We start from the raw sequence: 21,873 nt of genomic DNA, 5'->3' as shown, positions 1-21,873 counted from the left end.
GCGAAGCTGACAGAAACAATGTAACAATTTCACATAACCTGAAGTTAAGGCATCACACTTTTCTATTTCAGACACTTTAGCAGGAAGTTAATAGACTTGTGGCATTCCTTTTTGGTACAATGTTACCGAGTTGTAGATTTAGGGCTACAACCTTACAGAAATGTACAGATTTTTAGAAATTTTTTGTAGAAAGAAATTGAGGCCCTAAGCCAGACTTTAGCTTTGAACAGTCAGTAGTTCTTTTTGAAATGCAATAAACTTCATTTGCAACAGTTTGGTGGCTGCCTCAGGAGACTATTTCTGTGTCTCACATGGATTTGGACAGGGAAATGAAAATTGGCCTCAAGCTAAAGCTACCGCTTAAAGCCATTCCAGAATTTGCAGGAACATGTATCAGTAAACGCTGGCAGTTTGGCTCATGCTCTGCTTGTACATGTTAAGTAACCACATGCCATGCATGGTATTTTCATTTCATTTTGTAGTCAATCAAAGCCAGTTTTTATACCATTTATGATACGATCATGAAGTGACATATAGTTGAAATGTCATTTCATAATTTGGTCAGCAGTTGGAGTTAATCATTAAGTAGTGCACAAGGCTGCAGACAGTTAGGGGCATAAGTAATACATAAGAGCACGCAATTGTTAAGGAAGAGCGCTTCTGGTGTCATGAAGTTAACAAAATCAAAAAGGAATTGACATTGATACCATCTTTTCACACAACAAAATTTTACAGCTCAATAAAAAACATCTATGACTGTAGGCAGATAACATTTCAAAACTACTACTATGCAGCAGGCATGTACCCAGATAACCACTACAGTGGAAGCACATTGATACGATTCTGCATAATACATTTTTCGAGATTATACGTTTTTTTCTTGTACTATACGATTATTTTCAGATAATACCATTTTCGAATGTTGCGTTTTATATTCCCGTTCCCGTGCAGTTCGTATAAACGAGATTCCACTGTATTTAAAGCCTGAAGCAGATGATTTGCTTGAGTTTAGAGCTCCTTCTTACCACCCATATAGAACTTTCCATACCGCACGGAAGATATATCTAAAACAGCGTCAACCTTAAGAGCTGAAAGACAAGCAGGCTATTAAATGTTCTTTTATTCGTGTCGACAGCCTGATAGTACAATTTGTGATGCAGTACAAATTCCCAGTGAATTTGTAAGTGCAGAAAACAGCCAGTGATGATTTTTGCACAAATTTATGTAGTGAATGTCAGACAGTATAACAATGTTCATCTGTCATTCTCACTTAATTTACTCAAACTTGTCATTCGATCCCAGATTAATCAAACTTGGATATATTGAATTATTGTCTATATTGAACAGATGTAAAATCCTCTTTGAAAATCCCATGCAAAAGTATATCGATTTACTACACGTACAACGAACTACCGTTCACTGCCACATTAGATATATCAAACCCTGCAAGTGCACTTCCCTTAACAGAGACACGATCACTTATCGCGTCGTAGGAAATATCTGATGCCAGCAAATTTGAAACGGCACTGTTTTTGCAAATGCTGTCAAACAGGAGATTGAATCCAATGGGCAGCACATGGCATGGAGGAAAAATTAGATAGGTGTTCACAGTTTTGCTCACTGCACATATGGATGGCTCACGCAAACTGCGGTCGTTCATTATCGGCAAAAGCAGATTGCCATCTCTGCTTCAAAAATGCAACATGCCTCCTGGTTCGATACGCATTCCACAAGAAAGTGTGCATGACATCTGATCTTTGGGCTAAGTGGCTCTGGGCATGCGATGCCGAACTGGAGATGCTGCACCACCAGATTTGTCTCCATGTAGACAAATGCTTTCCGCGAACAGCATTTTAGGATTCAGCGAGCTGCCAAAACGAATCCGACTCCAACCTCCGATTGAATGGATCTCTGCATTGCAGTTTGGATTTAACAAAACCACTGCTTGCCACCTCCGCACTTCGTGGATGTGGTTTGTTTTTTACAATTTTTTGCACAGACTGCACTCAATTCTCTATAGTCTACACAATTTTACATGGTACGCTTGTATGAACTAGAGTGACTCACCCTCAAAACCTTGGTTGTCATGCGCTTCAGGTCTTGGAGAGTCTAAAACGTCTTCTTTTCCTTCAAGAACGCACATCAGGCACTGATGGATGCAGATGTACTGTTGCTGCAATGTGACAAAGCAAGAAATTCAAATTTTTTTCACCAGGCCATAATGTGAAAGCAAGTAAAGTAATTTCGCTATTAATTGGTATGAGGTGGCATACTCGCACATTAGAGACTCCATGGAATAATTACAAGGAGAAACAATGTTTGATTTCACAAGGACAAGTCTTCGGTGTGTACAGTTAACAGACATATAAAGCCGTGACATTGCATGTCATAATGTTGTGCCATTGTGTGGCTGCGCAGGGCTTTCCTGTAGTGCACAAGCGACACCTTTGCTCTGAAGTTTCAGAAAGTTTCAAAGAAGCACGACTCACCCGTGCACCACAGGATTTTGATGTGTGGCCTACCGGTGGGCCATGATGCACAGAAATTAGGACCTCAAAAAAAGGCTACTATAGTAAGCTCGTCAAGTATTGCTATGCTTTTTAGGCACAAATGGTTTTGATATGAGCATTTAGATTCTTTCCGTTCACAATTTGTGGCGTTATTTCTGTCTGTCCACCATCACTACCCTGTGATAAAAAGCGATGATAAAAGCTGCTTACCTCATTCTGGACCATCCAGACCCGCTCGCGACGCATCTCGTAGACAATTCCGAAGATGTCCACCGTGTCGTACTTACGCAGGCCTTGTAGGATTCGGTCGAGCGCAATAAACGTGCCAGAACGACCGACACCAGCACTAGAAGAAAAAGATGCCACGAACTTGAATGTTGAGCTTGAACCAGCACCATATTTACTCGCATGTTATCAGCCCTAGTCTCCTTACAGCCCTAGTCTCTTTTTTTTCTGTTTATAACTGTTTCCCCATGGTACATGGGTGAGTGAAGGGAGAAGACATGATCTATGCCTGAAACACATGTGCTAAAAAAGCTGTGCTCCTTCTAAAACCTGAAAAAAAAAAGACTAGTCTCAATCACTTGAAAACAAAGTAAACCATCAAACACAATTTTGTCTTTCTGTTCAGGTGTTATTACTTTTATCCCTGCATACGGCTGGCTGGCTGCAGAGCAACCTCAATTTGCATCAACCTCGTTTAAAAAAAAGAACTCCCAGGACGGTTATGAGTAACACGAATGTTCAAGCATTAGCTGCGGTGTGGCTGTGTTCTTGCTCCTGATTTCTAGCTCGTCGAATTGCTTGGGGGGTTTGAAGGTCCTATTTCTTCCATGAAATTGCTGTGTAAAGGATCTTTTATAGCGTTCTTGTTTAAACTAGTATGTGCAGTGCTCACGGATTGAAACGAGACAATTTAGGCCTAGCCAATGCGCATGCTTTCGTTTCCACCGTCGGTAGTTCGTGTAACATCGGCGTAATCTCGACTCGTACGCTTAGATCAGAGTCCGCGTCACCTTTTGTGACCAGATTCGAAGCAACATGACATGGTACTCTCGAGTAATTGCACATAAGGAGTGATCTACCAAAAATTTGCCTGTCCCGTTTCAATCCGCGAGTACTGTACACTCCTCTCAGATGCTCACGCCCTCGCTGGCTTTTAAGCATACACTAGCGGAGCCAAAGAGGCCGTGATGATGATCGCATCATCACAGCAATAGAATACTGAAATCACGATAATGAAATTGTGAAGATAATATAGCAATAATTACAGTGTGGCAATAACGGCATAAGAACAATGGTATGACGACGGGTGTATGACAATGATGGCGTGAAAATGACGGGACGAGAATTGGATGACGAGGCTGAAATTATGATGATGGAATAACCACGACACCATCACAACAACTGTTTGGCGATTCTGTGACAATGACTGATGATGATTATGCAATAACGACGATGACGTTAAAACGCCAGTATAATCGCGATTGAACGACGACAGCATGATTACAGTGGAACGCAAAGAAGTAATGATGTCGATAAAACAACGACGGCACGATGATAACGGAATGACGACGATTGTACGACAACCATGGTGTGACAAGGATGGCGTGATGACAACTGTATGACAACTGGATGACGACAATGGTGGGATGATGACTGTGCGACGACGATGTCATGACAGTGACAGCATGACGACGATGGCACGTACTAAGTGCAATGAAGACATACCCAGCGAACCATGGGAACTGAGCATTGTGCTACCTCCAGGATCACCCACCAACGCGGATGGTGCCAACAGCGCCAAACTGAGCAACGAGCTAAGGAAAGCTCGTTGGAGATACAACGTAGGTGAATGACATGGAAATTTCCAGATGCCAGAACTGGTAATCAGCCAACCAATTATACAAGGAATCATGGCCACTCTAGACGTGAACCAAATCAAAGCAGGAAAGTGCAGCGCCCTTTAATCTATCACTTTACTCTGTTCACATGTGAGAGATACAAATAAACTTCAGACATTATGTCAGTTGACAACTTGAGATACACTTATCAGAACGAATATCTTGGCACACAATTGCGGAGATGAAATTTAATAAAATGGAGTGGTCTTGGAAAATAACCGCCATCAATACTGCTATATCAATGTACAAATAATTGATTGTGAATCAATTAGCAAACTGATCATTGTGGTTTGCCACATGATCTATGTCGGCCAGTCCAAAGTAATTTCACTGCAAAATCGGAATCCTGCTGTCTAGCACAAGTGATTTTTTTTCAAAAATCGGTTAAGGCTAACGAAAAAATCCTGTACGCATATAGAAGTAAGTTATCAACTTTTTTAAAAGATCATGTATCATTTGATTGATTTAGTGATTTATTGGCATAATACGTCAATGCATAATGTTCCTTTCACGCTAATACGCCGTGTTCCTTTCACACAAAAAATTTCTGGCATGAAATACGCTTGCACAATCTAATTGTTGTCACACCAAAGTATGCATCACCTGCAGTGGACAACGATGGGCTTGGTGTCAGGGATGACCCTCTCCCTGAATGCTCGGACAAATTTCACCAGCGTTTGCGGCGGATCAGGCACTCCGAAGTCCGGCCACGTCGTGAAGTGAAAGTGCCTGACTATTCGGGATTGGTCTCCCTGCAAAGGAAGTACAAATGAGCAGTGTTCTTTGAGTGGGAAAAGAAGAAATTGTATGACTTTGAAGAGAGAATGAACACAATGGCTATCCCCGTACATATTCCTAATTGAATTTCTTCACTTTTTCAACAAGCTGACCACCACTTCGCAAACTAGATCTTACAAATTGGTGTTCCCAGCTACCTAGATGCCCACTTCAGGCAGTGAAAGACAGTGCAGAACTAATTTTTGGTGTACATCACACACCAACTCGTTTCGACAGAGGAGTGAAACACCTCTGTCGAATATGAAACATAGTGCTGGAGCACTGACACATGAATGCAGGATGAAAAAAAAAAACAATTACTTTGCAGCAAAGGGAAACACTTCAAGAGATGCAGGCAATAGCATACCTGATGCTATATAACCATAGGCACAGAAAACGAATATACAGCATGTCTTTCGACTCCTTGCGTGGCGAGGCAGAAGAGTAACTGTTTAGTGTGTTGCGACATGCGCACACTTTACAACATTCACATGCCTCATGGCATTAACGAATACAGCTAACCAACAAGTGTGCTCAGCAGCATATCTCAGCCAATATGCCGAGAAGCTATTGCTTGGCTTTGAGCATCCTCCTCCAATGATTTCTGCTCCATTTTAATCTTCAAGCCCCCCCTTGCACTATCTTGGCTCAGGTTCTCATTCATTTGTTTCGAGTGAAATTGCTTCAGGCTTAACAATGCAATTTGCCATCAATACTACAGCAGGTTACGGGAGACAGCGCCTGCTCACCCGGGAAACCTTGAATTCCGAGATGGTCCAGTCGGAGTATTGCGACTCATTGAGAATGGTGACCTGGATGTCGCCGTAGTAGACGGGCTGAGTGTCGAAAGGCCAGTAGTGGTCGCACTTTTCACGCCCTTTCTCTATGCAGCGTGTCAGCATGATAATGGCACGGCAGTTCTGTTCCCAGACCATGCGCCACATGTCGTCACGCGTGCTGTGGAGTGGGCCCTGGGTCACGATGAACTCACGGGGAGAGTTGAAGCCCTGGAGCAATCAGGCAAAGAAAAACATCATTAGGTATCAGAAAGACATAGGATGGAAAATTGGTAAGACTGGTGCATTTCAAATGAAAAAAAAGAAAAGAATGGTAAATAAATAAATAAATAAATAAATAAATAAATAAATAAATAAATAAATAAATAAATAAGCAAGAAGGGGGGAATGAACAGAAAAGTGTGTGATTGCATAGATATGCACAAGTGCTGATGAACAGCTCATGTTTTATCACATACAGCCAATGCGCCTAAGGCTAAAATTGCAAAAAAAAAGTAAATGGTAAACAACTCAGAAGTCAGCAAGAATGGTCGGAAAACAAGCCAACAACAAAACAGACACAGTGCAAAGTGATGAACCACTAACGGAGGTTGCATTTCTTAAACATGATTAACCATTCGTGAGGTGCTTCTTGCAGTAGTTTGTCTGTATTCCTGCCACTAATTAGCATTTCTTGTATTATTTCTTTTGTAAGTACTTCTAGCTAAAAATAGGCTGGTTTTAACAACAATACCTGAGTTACGAGTCAGTGCGTTTCTTTGCCTACTTCTTTGTGAAGCTGCACATATTTTTTTTCGTTTAAATATCAGCATTCCGAAACACAAGATCTGCTCAGCATTGATATCACCCTAGCATCAGTGCAGTCGGCTGAAAAGGTAACATCAATGACCATTCCTCTTGCTCTAATACAGCCAAATGCGAGCAAGTGGTTTTCTAGCTGAGATTAAGAAGTGGAAGTCACATTTTCGTGGAGTGACCTGCGTCAACCAAACCTGCTCTATAACCACTAATTTCCTAATCTTTAATTATCTTTCCATCTGACCTACTGCTACCCTCAACTGCATATCCTTCCCTTGGCAGCCATTCTGTTGCTCTAATAGACTGCTACTTATCTGATCTGCAAATCATGTGACCCGCCCCAAACCCACACGTTCCTCCCCTTCTCCACTAGAGTCTATGCATCGCCTACTTGTGCTTTATTCCTACTACGTGCTGCCATCTTTCTATCATATGACATTACACCCATCATTTCCCTTTCCATCGCTCAAATAATTTTTAACATTCCTTTTAAGTATCTCGGTTATTCTACAAGTCCAAGCCCCACAGCTAGGTTGGCAAGGCAGTAGAACACAGTGTTTATCCTTCTTTTTCTAAGGACAATAGTGGACTGTTTGTGATGAATGTGGTTAGAATTCAACTGTTCGCTACCAGTAAGTATACTGTGGCTAAACAAATAAAATATTTTATTAAAAAACAAATACGAGGTTTAACTGCCAAAGGCAACCAGCAAGCTATGGGAGACACTGTAGTATGGGGCCACGGATTAATTTCGGCTCCTTCGCATTCTTTATCGTACAACTAAATCGTAAGTACATGGGCATTTTTGCATGCTGCCCGCATTGAAATGCAGCCGCCAGGGACGAGAATCGAACCCACAACCTTTTGCTCAATAGCAGAACACAATAGCCACTGAGCTAACATGGTGCGTCACTGATGAAATCAATGCAGCATTTCAGAGTAAGCAATGATTAAAAGTTAAACAGCTACGGAAAAGCTCACTGGAATGTAGTTGGCATTGATGTAGTCCGAACCATCCTCGTCATCAGTGGGGAGCAGTTTGACGCGCGAGTGGTCGTACGGCAGGATGTTCGTGAACCGGTTTTTGGGCCGGTTCACCGGTAAGTCGGCTGCACCACACGGCTTGTCTCGGCCGACGTGCTTGAGAAGCTCGAACTCCTCGGAGAAACCGGAAATCCGAGTCTGCCGACATGATGCGGTAGTGCTCGAGGAAGTCCTTGAGTTTCACGGGACGACTGGTTACCTGTATTCAGAGCAGACATGCGTCAAGTCAGTGAGTACCTTATGAACTCCGTGTGGCCAGCTAAATGATTATGTTTTACTGAGACATATTGGATAACTAGGTTGTAATCCCTTTGTGAGCAGTCAGAACCTCCATAAGCCAGTAAGAACCTACTGTTACTATTTTATGAGTAGGCTGAAAATCAACTAAAGTCGTCAGTAATCCTGACCTGGTCATGTCCTGAATAAATGCAGACATTGAACCTGATGTTCAATTTCATCTATATGCTGCCAGGCAGGGTATAATGAAAGTCAAAACCCATACTTCTGCTCTCGCAGTCCTTCTTAATGATTGTATCAAGCAGGTACACAACAATTGAACCTCGTGGCATGAAAGTCCTTGGGTTAGTACTTACACTTCATTAAACTCGCAGCACTTTTTCTATAAACAATAACCTGTGTTTCTAATATAACAACTTGAAAACATGTTCTCGTCTTTCTATTAAAATATTGCAACAGTATTGTATTTTGTGGCCCACAACAGCAACTAGCAACAGAAACTAGCAGTCAAGCCACCAAGTCACACACACACAAAAAAAGATAAAGCTTACAGGAGATTTGTTGATGTTGACAAGATTCTGCATGGTGATCTTAGGATGGCAGTTACAGACCCCAATTATAAATTCTTGATTATTCGTGCTATGTTTACTACTAGTGGTACCAGGTGGGGCTCTGAAAAGTTGTCACCAGTTCCTGCAGCAATCGGCTTAGATTAAATTTTAACTCGGCTTAAAATAGCGGCACCCTTTGTTTTTCAGGATATGGTGCTTACCATTTCGCTTTCAGCTATGGAGACAATGTCATGGTCCTTGGAATGGGGGTCGCCTCTGGAGTGGGGTGCAAAAGGTCCTAGACGCCGGCGCCTCAGGAAAACTAGCAAGATGGCGAGTATAACCAACAAGGAGAGGGGGACTAGGATGCCAACAATCAGGGGAGTGTTGTCTGGATCTGGAAAAAAAAAAGAACAGAAAAGAAATAGTAGTCTTGAAATGATGAATTTGCACTAATGATATTTTTGCGGCCTCAAAACATGGTACATACCCAATCTACTCTATTAAGAGGCTTAGAAATGAAGTTGTCTTCTTCTTTGTCATCAAAATGCATGGTGTTATAACACCATGCATTTATGCACCTATACGTAGCAACTAAACACTACATTAATTACTTAGTTATCATGCACGTTTTTAATACACATATCTATTATTTATAACAAATTACGTTATTAAAGGGGAGGGGCAGGTTTACAAAAAAATGTGCAAGCTCGAGGTTGTCAACTGAAAAGTACCATCAAAGATACATATCATGACACCGTAGAACATATTGCCAACACAGCATTTACAAGCTCATTTGCAACAAAGAAGCAAATAAATTGCCAGGCATAACGGTCATGACATCACAGGGTAGTCTATCATCATGTAGTCAATGACTATAGGATTGTTTTTACAGGATTCAGAATGCTGACTGTGTGTCTTTAGATATATTTCAGGGCTGTCTGTTACCTTTCAGCAAAGAAAAACAAGTATTTTGTTGTAATCTTCCATTGTTCATCTAGAATTTAGGCTACTCCCACACAGAAATAATCTCACCTGTCTGGATAGGGTACGAGTAGACAGTGTCAGTGAACTTGTCCGGTGCGGTATAGGCCCGCACTTTGACCCTGTAGGTCGAGCCAGGTTTTAAGGGTCCATTGCAGTAACCCTTGTCTCCCTTGCAGTCTTCGGAGCCAATCACGAAGTCCTCGGTGAGAGTGCCATTGAATGGGTAGTAGGGCTCTGTCACCTGCATCATGATCAATCGCCCAGTTAACTATAATCGCTCCCGTCATGGTAAACTGCGACATGTGTGAAATAGTTTTAACTTAAGTGGCACAGTCACAGTCAGTTGCCTCGTTTGTGTTAGCCAGTTGGGATCATAATACCCTGCAGCTGGTTACACTGTGCACTTTTTATCACGATGAAGCCCAGTCAGGAGTGAATTTCTCAATCGAGATAGGCTCCCTTCCACAGCATATGCAAAGGAGTCAATCACAAATGAGGAATTTGATCCCAGTCGAATGCGACCGCAATTGAAAACGCACATGCGACAACAGTATAACTCAGCACCACTCATGGCCATGGCGACGAATGTGCAACATATCCATTCAACCACAGCCCTTACATAGCACACTTGAGGTGTTGGCTACCAGAGGTGGTGACTTGCTTTTTATTGCACTTTCATTTCCATATTTTCTATTAATTCTACGTTTCAATTAAAATTGCAGGTAATTTTCCCTGTGCTTTCTCTGGTTTCATTGTTTAACTTTATAATGTTGCGTTACAAGAGAAGCTTAAGAGACCAGCCGAGCAAGTGACCGGAGTAAAGAAAGACAAAGAAGAGCATCTAGGCTCTGGGCACGCGCAGGTTTCTGTCTTGGTCTGTGGCTGGCCTGCTGTTGTAAATACATTGTACATAGTATGTTTTTTCTGTGTGTCTCCGCATGTAACATTTTGTTGGAGGTGCGGGGTAACAAACATCTCGCAATATGTTTGTTATCTTGATACTTCCAATAACAATATGATTGTTTCCCGTAATGAAACAATATGATTGTTGGAGCAAGATAGCAAGGTGGGCAAGTTGGTTAGGATTCATCGTACTTTTGGTAACAGTGCAAAAGCAACAAAAGGAAGTAGTACAAAGCCAGTGCCATGTTGTCGTCTTTATTTTTTCTTTCGTCCGTGTTGCTATTGCACTTTTACCAAAAGTAATATGATTGTTACTGTGCAGTAAGCTTCAGCCATCCTGAATTCTGAAAGGCGCTCAATTCACAAGTACGTGATAGCCTAGCCTTTCGAGCAACATATTTCTTAAGGTGTATCGTACCTGGTATGGAGGCCAACTATGGAAGCTCTGCACTTCTGACCACGTTGGCAGGTTCGCACTGGTCGCATCCTTCGAAACGTCTTCGGCCACGATGAGCGTGTATGCGTGAATCGGACCGTGGCTATTGGCAAAGAAGTTCTTGCGGAAGCTGACCCGGATCGTCGCCGTCGTGTGGGCCACCGACTTCGGGAAGACAGAGTCACTGGGCTTTGGTGGGGCTGCATTATAAGGACACGGTTACGTTATGTGTCAGTGTGGTTTGGCACTTCTGTACGTAGGGTAGGTTTAGGAGAGTACGCCTTGCATATGCAAGGGAGGGTCAGAGAAACGCAGGTGCTTTGAAAGGCGTCATGGTGAAGGGCACCAAAATAATTTTGACCATCTTGGGTTTCATTGTGATAGCAATTATATGAACACTCCAAACAAATTTTTCGTGTCACCGTCGGCGTCGCCGTGACGTTCCATATATAATTCCTAATGTTTACTGAAATCTCAGTAAATGAGCTTTTTTTTCCATTCAGTGATGACCAGAATGTGGTTGCTGCAGCCAGGAATTACACCCACGATCTCATGCTAGGAAGCAGAACACTATAGCTACGGAGTCCCTATAGTTGGCGGAAACTGGAGAAAAATGCAGCATGTAAAGATGGAGTACGTCCTCTAACAAGGTTTCAGGGAGCCTATATGTATATGGAGAATATTGTAATAATAGTACTGGGAAAAGCCTGGCTCAATAAGAATTTGTGGGAAATTGTGAGCACACCACTCGCACTGACAAAATCGTAAGATGTTATTTTAGCACAAAGACATGAGTCCTTTTTGTACTGCTTACACCACTAAACATCTTGGTGCGAGTCATAAAAGCCTGTGAACTGAAAATGAAACTCCACCAACTCCCAATGCCTCAATTATCTTTACATTAAAACCACTGATGATCCTTAATCTTCTTCATCAGCACTGAATAAAAAAAAGGAATTGATAAATCATCTTCATTACTTACCCCAGATAGGCATTGTCTCTTCCCATCTCCCTTTTCCACCGGGGCCAATTTTCGTGTGTGCTTGAATCTGAATGGAAAGTGTATTTAACTATGTGAGTACTGACAATGATGGTTCTAAATTACTGACTTAATTATTTGTGCTGATTTAAAAGAATGAACCAGATATGGTGCATTCATATGAGTGACATTTAACCAGAAACCTACAGATGTGCACATACATAACTTTGTGTTCTATAAATTTAGGTGAACCTGGTAACTTTTTTTCAGGTCCATGGGCATAATAAAAATATGCACCCTATATCCTCCAAGGTCCAATCGTGCACCAATTAGTGCCATACTGTATTTCCACTAATTATTTTCATGCCCCACTTTGGTATTTCTAAAAAGTTGAGTAGTATGCTTTATATCAAATCATTCTCTTTATTCATAAGTTTGCTTGATTTATTCTCGCCCGAGTTTCTCTTTTGCAGAGTTTCAAGCGTATATTTTTCTTACCTCGAAGACGTAGGTTCGTCCAGGAATAAGGTTTGAGATGACTCCTTTTGTTTCAGTTGGTTCAAAGAGTTTGTGGCGATAGGTCAAGGAACCCTGAAACAAAAACAAGGATGACAGCAAAACTCCTTTTTAGTCTTCATACTGCTCACGTCAATGATTTTGATTGAAGTAGAACGAACCAGTTACTAATGCATGCCAAATGGTTCTCTGCCATTCCAGCATACTTGTATACATTACAGAGAAAAAGTAAGCAATTACGACTTAAAAAATGTAATTGTCCAAAATCATGAGTTATTGCCCCATGTGAGCAATTAAACAATGACTAAAAATAATGGATTAATATTACATTGTCCTGGACAAGCTTTCTGTTTTGCACGCAACTCTGAAACTTGACATCGTTTTTTGATATTAAGGTCTGCAGATACAATGAGATACAATCCACGCCCTCATACTTTTATAAAAGACGTGCAGCAATTTTTTACCTAGTGCAAAGTATAAAGAAATCTTGTTTCCATGAGGCTGCACAAAGTCTGCATGTTCAGGCAGAAAGACTAAAGAATAGCCAGTTCCCCAACAGCCTGATTGTGCCAATTGCTGAAAAACTGTTAATACAATAAATGGCAAGAGAAATACTGAAGATAATGATTATAAAAAAGGCAGAGCACGATCTATAGTATTGCCGTGAATGCATAAAGTTTTGTGCAAGCTAAGAAGGATAACCAATAAGCACGACGTATTAGTAGTTCTCTCCCCCAGATAAGCTGATTGAAACATGTAAAAGGTTGAATGGTTGCAATGGGAAAGCTTGTAGAATAAAGAATTGGGATGTAAACCATGTGTGAAAGTTTGTAGATTGCAAAAAAAGAAGGTTTTGATAATATTACTTTTACCTGCAGAGGAAGGTACGTTGGATAAACAAAAAGGTGTTTAAACACATAGGTAAGAGTGCATCAAAATGAATGCTAACAGATAAACCATCCAGGTAACCTACCTTCACATGTGTCACGGTGTATGAGTACACCACAGTTTGAAAAAACAACTATATTATTCATCTAAAAATTCGTCTTGATGACTGCAGCGCAAGCCGATAATTTACCAGGGTAGAGACGCTCTGGATGTATGAGCATTCAGCAGCATTTGCTTTAGAAACTACGGAAATACAGAAATTCGGCATATTATTCAATATTTCAAATAAACCAATCGGTTTTATCGACGTTTTTTTTTATACATGCGTGAATCACTATATGCACTCACCTTCATGTAGTAGGTGATTTTGAAGCCCGTCAGCACGCCGTTCTGTTCGCTGGATGGAAGCGACCACTGCAGCACGATTTCGCTCGGTTTAAGCTCGAATGGTTGAAAGTTCTGGACCTTCCCTGGCACTGTTATGTTACAATAGAAAGAGAATCCTATTAGCATGACAAGCTGTACAAGTTGGTATCAATACACAATTTACTGTGACATTGTAAACTAATGTAACCACGAACGACCGGAACAAGACAAACACACAAACGTGTACGCCAAGATTTCAGTGCATTTACGACAGTGTTTTCTTTATAGCTGGTGCTCTCGTAGTAATAGGCACCCTACCATCAAGCTCCCCACAAGCTCATGACAGAAGAGACAGAACACAAGCATACTGAAGACTGTAGACTAGTGTTGATTTGTTAGGCATATGATGACCTGTAAGGTGTAGGACATCGGTACACGGTGGTGGTTGTAAGTACACTCATGGCAGAAAAACTGTGCCTGGTGTGCGTGGAGTGCTTATGACTGAAGTCACTAAATTACCCAGTCAGTTTCGACTCGACCTTGGAGTGCAGTGGTACCATAACCCATGTTTGTTTCCAGCCAAGTCCACCAATCTAATTCTGTTGGCCATGCCGCCACATGGTAGACAACGAAAAGTAGTTATCCATGGCACAGCCTCCACAATTGGAGCCCAACATTCTTCGGAATTTAGCAACTTCATTGCGCTTTTACTACTAATGACGACGACAAGCGGTCAAGAGGGGTTTATTAAACATCAAACAAGGAGAGTAGCATGTTTACACGACCAACCGCCGTAGTACACCGTTGTGCTCATGACCAAAGGGCGTTTTTCCAGGGGCTTTAAAGGACATCGTACATTGCAAACAAAAAGCACAAAGGTGCACAAATAACACCTAATTTGGCATAACTTTACTCCAAGAAGCTTTATACTTGTAAATCGTAATAAATGAAGCAGTTATTTCGTGAAACACATTGCAGATCAAGAAGAACAGCGCCGTAAAGTGAGAATTTCATGGCCACACTACTTGCCTAGCTTCCGCCGTGTTGCCTGATAAAAGTATGTACACAATGAACGTTCTTGACGAGTCATGGCAATATAGTCTATAAAGGGTGTCGCAGCTAACTTTAGCCAAGCAGTTCAACAAAAGAAGAGAAAAAGAAACACGGTGAAAGATATAATTATAACACCTACGGTGTTCGGTCGACCTCTGAGGAACGAACGTCACGAGTCTTAAAATTGGTTTCCATCGCAGTTTTTTCAATATTTTTTTTTTGTTGAAGAGCACTGGCTGAAGATAGCTGGGACATGCTATATATGCCCCCGATGGTTAAGGGCACACATTTGACGTGACAGTCTGTGCACTCAGTGCCATAACAATCGACAGCACTGGAACACGGAACATACCGGACTCGAGGGTCTGGAAGGTGCGGGACATGGGCAGACTGCGGCGCACGGTGGACGTGTCGTACCCGCTCATGACGGCCACCACGAAGGTGTAGTTGTGGTGGGGACGCAGGTGCTCGTACGAGATACGCTCGCCAAGGGTGAAGTTCTGCACGAGCACACCCCGGTGGTCCAGGTACTGCACCTCGTAGCCGTCGCGGTCGCCCGTGGCGCTTTCCCAGACCAGCGAGATGGCCGTGTCTGTCACCGTCAGCGCCTTGATCTCCTTTACCGGGTCCGGGACTGCACATCCAGAATATATATTGTAATTGACTGTTTCTTATAAAATGAATAAAGAAACGGAAGGACAGGAAATAATGGCTGACCACTGTAACTCTCTTGTACAGTCTGGGAGCAAGGGAGTAGAAGGACAGGGGAGTAAATTGACAGGAAGAGAGGATAGAGTAATAGATGGGAGCAATTTATCAATGTGAGCAGTGCGTAAAAAAATTGAAAAAAAAAAGACCTCTATATCTATTTCCCTATCCTTATAAAATACCGGTCACAGTCATTTTGTATACCGTTCTTATGCCAGTCAATTTTTTGCCAATGCGGTAATTAGGTTCTCCTGATCAGCCAAGACTACCAAGGGACCGGCCCTTAAGACCGACCCCACTTCTCTCTCAGCATATATAGAGAATAAATGTTTTCCACCACCACCACCAATCAGACCCACAAGCCGTTAGGCTTAAAAGGAAGCTTGAGCTCGGGGCCAACTCCGATTCCGCCTACTGAAATACGTGTAAAATGCAGAAGCACTTTTATGAGACAACCACTGGACCCATTTGAATAAAACTGGTTGCATTTGACAGAGAAAGTTCTAGTGACTATAGGAACACGAATTTTAATTTAGGACCTGAAAGTTTTCATGATAATTCACGAAAATTGTGACTGATGAAAAAATGAAAGGACGACGATTCCCAATCTGTAACTCTGCACTAAAAACAGATATCGCAGTTCTGGCCTATTGCAACCATTACAGCACTCAAGCGGACAACTTTGATATGTAAATTTACAACCTGCGTGAAATTGTTACAATGTTTACAAGAGTTTTGCAGAAGTCCTTATCACAAATTATAGGTATATTTGAAAACAGTGCATCCCACATCAATCTTGTAATCTTTAGATGTGCTATAAGTTGCAGTTCAGAAAATTCTGATCTTGTTTTTGGTTCCCGAGTTACACAGTTGTAAACTTTACAGACTAAAGTCGAGCTGTCTAAATTTGGCATTTCCAAACATTTTTCTAAAAAAAATTAATAGCCTTAATAAAAAATCTGCTTGCCACAGCCACTAGGTTTCAACTTCTCCTTTTAAATGCGCTGTGGTTGCTGAAAAAAAAAAAAAATTTCTCCCTTCCCATGTATTTAGATAGGAGCTCCCGAGCTATAGCTTTTCATGGACTGGATTTTGCCTGTCTATTTATGGACATATAAGGAGTCTATCCTTATTCTACACAGAAACAACACATGAATCTACAATGCAACTTACACAGCCTGGTGTGTCGGTAGATGGGCACGCTGTAGACTCCGCCGCTGATTGTCCAAATGCTGATGTTGTAGAGTCTTCCAGGAACAAGATGGTCGAACAGTACCAGCCGGTTGGTGTCATTCGAGAGCTTTTCCTGCGCCGGTATACCGGTATCGCTAAGCTGGAACCGGTACCGGTCAAAGACCACGTGACGCTGAGGCGTCGGCGTGTACTTGATGCCCAGTGTTCGAGTCTCATGTTCGTCGGCAACAATGTTAATGACAGAGTCAATGACAGGCACTGGAAGAAAAAAAAAAAAACGTGTTTGTTTACATTTCGAGTTAGATTACAATTCTTCAAATAACTGCAGTCATATCAGAGATCTGACATCTGCAGTTATTTCAGTACAGACATCTGTGAAGCTGCTGAAGAATCAACATTTGGGCAAGTTTGTACTGGTTGAACATCTTGATGGGGCAGTGCAAACAACGAAGACAAAAGAAAGTAAAAATTCCAAAAAGCGCCGCAGGTTGGATGGGTCGTAGTTGTTGGAACGAATAACTGTCCTAACAACTATGACCTGTTATGAACTATCAGCGGTGCCCTGGATTTTTCCTTCCTTGTGTCTTCGTCATTTGCACTGCCCCATCAAGACGTTGAATCTGTCAAGCTCTAGTTAAAGTACTGAACTGAACAAAACTCAAAGATCAGTGTAACTACAGCCAACACATGGAAACCATCATACTTTTGAGGTAATTCGTACAAAAGTACTTCTCGCTTGTTCACAATGGCAAAACTCATAAAGTGGTGCATGAATAAAACTCCTATGTGCTGCTGATGCAGCACTTTTGCCTTGATAAATTAAAAATCGAATGAAAGATTTTGAAGGAAACAAAAAGAGTACTCACTGGTTCTAGTCTGGACGCCGAAACCTTCACTTCTGACATCATGGCTGACGGCGTAAAGGCGGAAGGAGTACAACTCTCCTGGCTTCAGGTTTTCTATCACGACATTTACGTTGTCCCCTGGACGTGTTATATTAGCTGGAACCTGCAATGCGCGTACAATAAACGCAGACAATAAGCCGCGGTGTCCATAATGAGTCCAAAAAGCATAGACAACAATATATTACTGAATGTTTTAAAGGGGCACGAGGGGTACCGACATAATATTTTCAACTGTTCATTTTTTTTTTGGATTAGATGAAGCTCCTAGACCTCTAATCCATAGAAAAATAGTGACAAACCTAAGAGCACCATAAACAATTTAATATAATAGCTTTTCAACAGTCAGTTTCCGTCAAGTTTTCTAGGAGGATACTGTGTCGTGACGTCGCAACACAGTATCCTCCTGGGAAACTAAACCGAAGCTGGCTGTTGAAAAGCTATTATATTAAATATTTAGGGCGGTGTGAGGCTTAACAGCATCTTATTCTGGGATTTAGAGGCACCAGTCCTTCCTTTAAAGCAGAAAAAGAAGACAGAAAAATATTGTGTCAGTAGGCCAACTACTTTAAATCAAGCCAATAAAACTGAAACACTATTCTCTCCATATAGCAACACACCAGGAGACACAATACCGCGCAGAACAGTAGGTCACATTAAAGTGGAGCTTTTAATAAAATAAACATATACTATATGCAGCTTTATGTCCTGCAGTGACCAAAAATATAGGCTGATGATGATGATGACGATTATTATGATGATGATGATGACGAGCGACATTATTATGGATGCTACTTGCGCGCATAATTGTCAATGCAGTAATATCTGCATTGCTACGTTGTCAAGGGTGGTGCCGCGCTGTAACACGCATGTCCTCAAAAATGTTTTTACTACGGTATTCTAGCTCACAGTAGGTTAGTTTAGCGCCAACACACTGTGGCGCCATCTGGAAGATTAAAAAAAATTCATCGGCGATTACGATACCCCCTAATGTGAAATTTGAGCGCAGCTGCACATGTGTGTTCATTTCGTGGACAATATGTCTCGCGCGGTGCGTTGCAAACGGAGCGAATTGTGGCGCGACTGCCTAGCTAATCGGGAGATCGCGAGAGGAAGCGCATGGGTGATGCATGGGTGCGATGCACACCAGCCACTGCAGACAACCTCCGCTCATGCAGCGCTTTGTTTCCTTACAGCTATGATGCGCGCTACTCTGGCGCCATCTTGAAGCCAATGCCGCAAAGCCCTCGTGCGTGGCACTACGCTTTTCTTCTCACGCTTTCGCCATACCCTCCTCCGCTTTCCGCCTTATGGTGCGCCAAACCCTCCTCCTCGCACTCTCTTCGCTCTAGCTGCAGGAACGGGTGCTAAGAGCTGCGCTCTAAAGCAGAAGCACTCTCACGACAACGGGGGCGTCGTTGGGCATAATCACACGTGAACAGACAGCTGATCTCAATCATAACGATTGACAAAACCGCCAGCTATGCTTTGCCCACAGCGTGAGATGAGACTAAGAGAAAGCACATTTTAATTTAATAGGGGTGTGCGAATCGTAGTTCTTCAGACCAAATACAATACGAACCGAATATTGTCAGAAGGAAATCGGATCGAATATTTTTCTAATAGTTTCCGAATAATTTACAGCCTTCTCACCATTAATACTACACATTTCCCACATTTTAGTATTCACAAAATTACGAATTTTCAATCCTTCCACTGAACATCATAAAGCTGCTTTATTATAGGAGCACAAATGAAGCACTGGGAACAACTATGAAGTTTGTTTGCAAATTCTTAGCTCTTCAAGGCACACGCGTTCATGCATTATTACATAAAGCTTAGAAATGCAGCCGTGATGCCCGAGTTAATATCTGTATACCTTCGCAACCAAATCAGAGATGCATGCTGTCTGCTTGCATCTGTAAATATATAGTACCAAACACTCCTCACTGTCGAATCCCGTGCCTAAACAACATTTTATTACGAGAAGGCTCTTCACTGCGCTCTGTGCATGCGGCAAAGACTTCACACACGCTATACTAAAACTCTCTATTTAAACAAGTATATTGTGCCAGAGTGCTACACATCTGTACGCACATCTGTTCTAGCCCAGACTTTGTGCTAGCCCAGACTCTGTGCTAGCCCACACGCTGAGGGAGTCCCCTTGACAGTTCCAAATGTTTAGGTTCCCCGTGTATTAACGATGTATGCACTTTTAAGTAAAACGTTTACAGTCGAACCCGGATATATCGAACCCACATATAATAAATTATTGTGTAAACAAACAGCAGTAAAATCTCCTTGAAAATCTTTGTATAAACTTTTTATTTTATATATCGAATTACCTATATCTGAAAGGGATCACGTTTTTGTGATCCCTTGTGCGTGCACGATATGCACGCACACACATCCCTGTGTATTAACGATATATATGCACCTTTAAGTAAAACGTTTATAAAAAACATATGCACGTACACACGCATAGGTAAAAGTGCATATATCAATAATACACAGGGAGCCAAAACATTAGGGACTGTCAAGGGGACTCCCATACAATGTACATACACACTTACATATGTATGTGTGCATGCATAAATTATTATTAATATTATTACTATGAAAGCTCGAAAACTAGACTTTTACCTGCTGCGATTTCTGCTGCTTCTGGTCGTTAAGAGGGTTATAAACAATGATGTAGTAATCGACGCGTCCCGGAGGTGCCGTCCACTCAAAGGTGATGTTCTGGGAGTCAAGGAAGTGAGTTACGTGTTTGATAGAGTTGGGATCTGAAAAAATTTGCATAAAGATGGGTCAGACGTGCCACTCTGCAAAAAAGCAGAGTTCGTAGCTTATTCTGGACATTAAAGTGCAAGAAACCTCGCGCACACGTTAATGTCATGCAGCAGCATGCCTTTGCACGCACTGCGTAAATGAAACCGTCAAGCTGATGCTTGCTGTAATTGTTCTCCTAACATCAATATTGGATTTGCAGTCAACATACTAAGCTGTGCGCTACTGCTGATTTGGTACTCGAACGCATGATTCTCGATTTGAAAACAATATTATAAATCATGATAAGGGAACCAGCCGATACCAGTGCACGTGCGTTAGGCAAGCAATAATGTACACATACTACTAACAAAGAATATTTATTCATAATACAATAGCAATAAAGTAAGTAATTTCCCACTCTAATGATTGGCAAAAGTCAAACACAGTGCCTATGTGCTAATCTTCACTATAGTCGGCGATGAATCTAATCGGCACTGACTTATTGTACATGCCGAATAAGTGAACGTCTTCTAGTATTCATATTCAAGATCACTCAAAGACACACTAACAGCTTTAAAGTTTCGCCAGGTGCAGGACTTGCAAAACAGCTTAAGTCACCTGGGCACATAGCCAGGAACTGAGACTTTCAGTCCGGGTTAGTGTTTGTGACAAAAAGAAGTTTCCTTTCATTCTGAACCTGCACGCCAAAACTAAGGAGAAATCAAGCTTTTTGGACAAATTCACATCATGTAAACCTTTTACATCACCTGCCCGTATACTTATCGCCATTTACGGAGTAAAGGTTACCAGAGCCGCAGATGTGAGCAGTAGCGTTGGTGGCGACACCTTGTGACGTGGAGTTCAACTATGGAAGGCACCGAGCTATTACCCCAGTGACCAACCGAATTTTTTTATTTGCCTATGTAAAGATTAGGTGGCAACGAAATCGTCAACATGCAGTTTTATTTTTTGCTGTGACAATAACACGTGTAACGCACACAGAAAACCTGCCAGTGCGTCGTGGTTGCACAAAGCATCGCAAGATGTTGCTACCAGCGTTGTTACTGCACTGCAACAAGATGAGGCATGTGTCTGTTGCATCGAAAATCCGGATAGACCACTTAGCACATCCTAATGAAATGCGAAGGTATTCACCAAATGAAACCCCTAACTAATGCACACCTTCCAGAAGTGCTTTGATTTAAACTTGATGAAAGCATGAACCGATCACCAGTCGAGATAAGCAAGAGACATTTAGAGTAGTCGTGGGAAGAAAGCACAGAATAGATTGATAGGAAGGGATTCGTTACAGACATAGGTAGTGGTACAAGGTAGATATAAAAGCTTTAAGGACGAGAAAAACATTAAGTATACAAAATGCTAGAATGAAAGGCATGTATAGCATAGCTGATCACTCAAGCAGGTTAGGTGACTATTTGTCACCACCCCATTTCAAAGGGGATGCCAGTAAATCATCATCATCATCTGCCGTCCATGTCTCCAGTAACCTGGTATTCCGTGAAGAGTAATACATTTAGGCACAAGTCAAAT

General features: G+C 41.8%; 1 protein-coding gene across 1 annotated transcript in view; it reads right to left on the bottom strand.

Annotated features, from left to right (window-relative positions):
• LOC119464250 (tyrosine-protein phosphatase 10D-like) overlaps window positions 1-21,873 on the bottom strand; it is a 189,460-nt gene that overhangs the window by 10,935 nt on the left and 156,652 nt on the right. Inside the window, 16 exon segments of the mRNA XM_037725162.2 lie at window positions 2,068-2,173; window positions 2,721-2,856; window positions 5,018-5,166; window positions 5,941-6,198; window positions 7,768-7,953; window positions 7,955-8,029; window positions 8,840-9,015; window positions 9,654-9,846; window positions 10,927-11,144; window positions 11,927-11,993; window positions 12,422-12,514; window positions 13,676-13,803; window positions 15,099-15,380; window positions 16,628-16,906; window positions 17,515-17,656; window positions 20,194-20,336. Of these exon segments, the coding sequence (XP_037581090.1) occupies window positions 2,068-2,173; window positions 2,721-2,856; window positions 5,018-5,166; window positions 5,941-6,198; window positions 7,768-7,953; window positions 7,955-8,029; window positions 8,840-9,015; window positions 9,654-9,846; window positions 10,927-11,144; window positions 11,927-11,993; window positions 12,422-12,514; window positions 13,676-13,803; window positions 15,099-15,380; window positions 16,628-16,906; window positions 17,515-17,656; window positions 20,194-20,336 (2,631 nt within the window).

Source organism: Dermacentor silvarum, chromosome 9 (assembly GCF_013339745.2).
Source record: "Dermacentor silvarum isolate Dsil-2018 chromosome 9, BIME_Dsil_1.4, whole genome shotgun sequence".
In the NCBI taxonomy this organism is placed as follows: Eukaryota; Metazoa; Arthropoda; class Arachnida; order Ixodida; family Ixodidae; genus Dermacentor; species Dermacentor silvarum.
The sequence above is the reverse complement of the archived record's forward strand: the minus strand, read 5'-3'. Positions and strand labels throughout refer to the sequence as shown.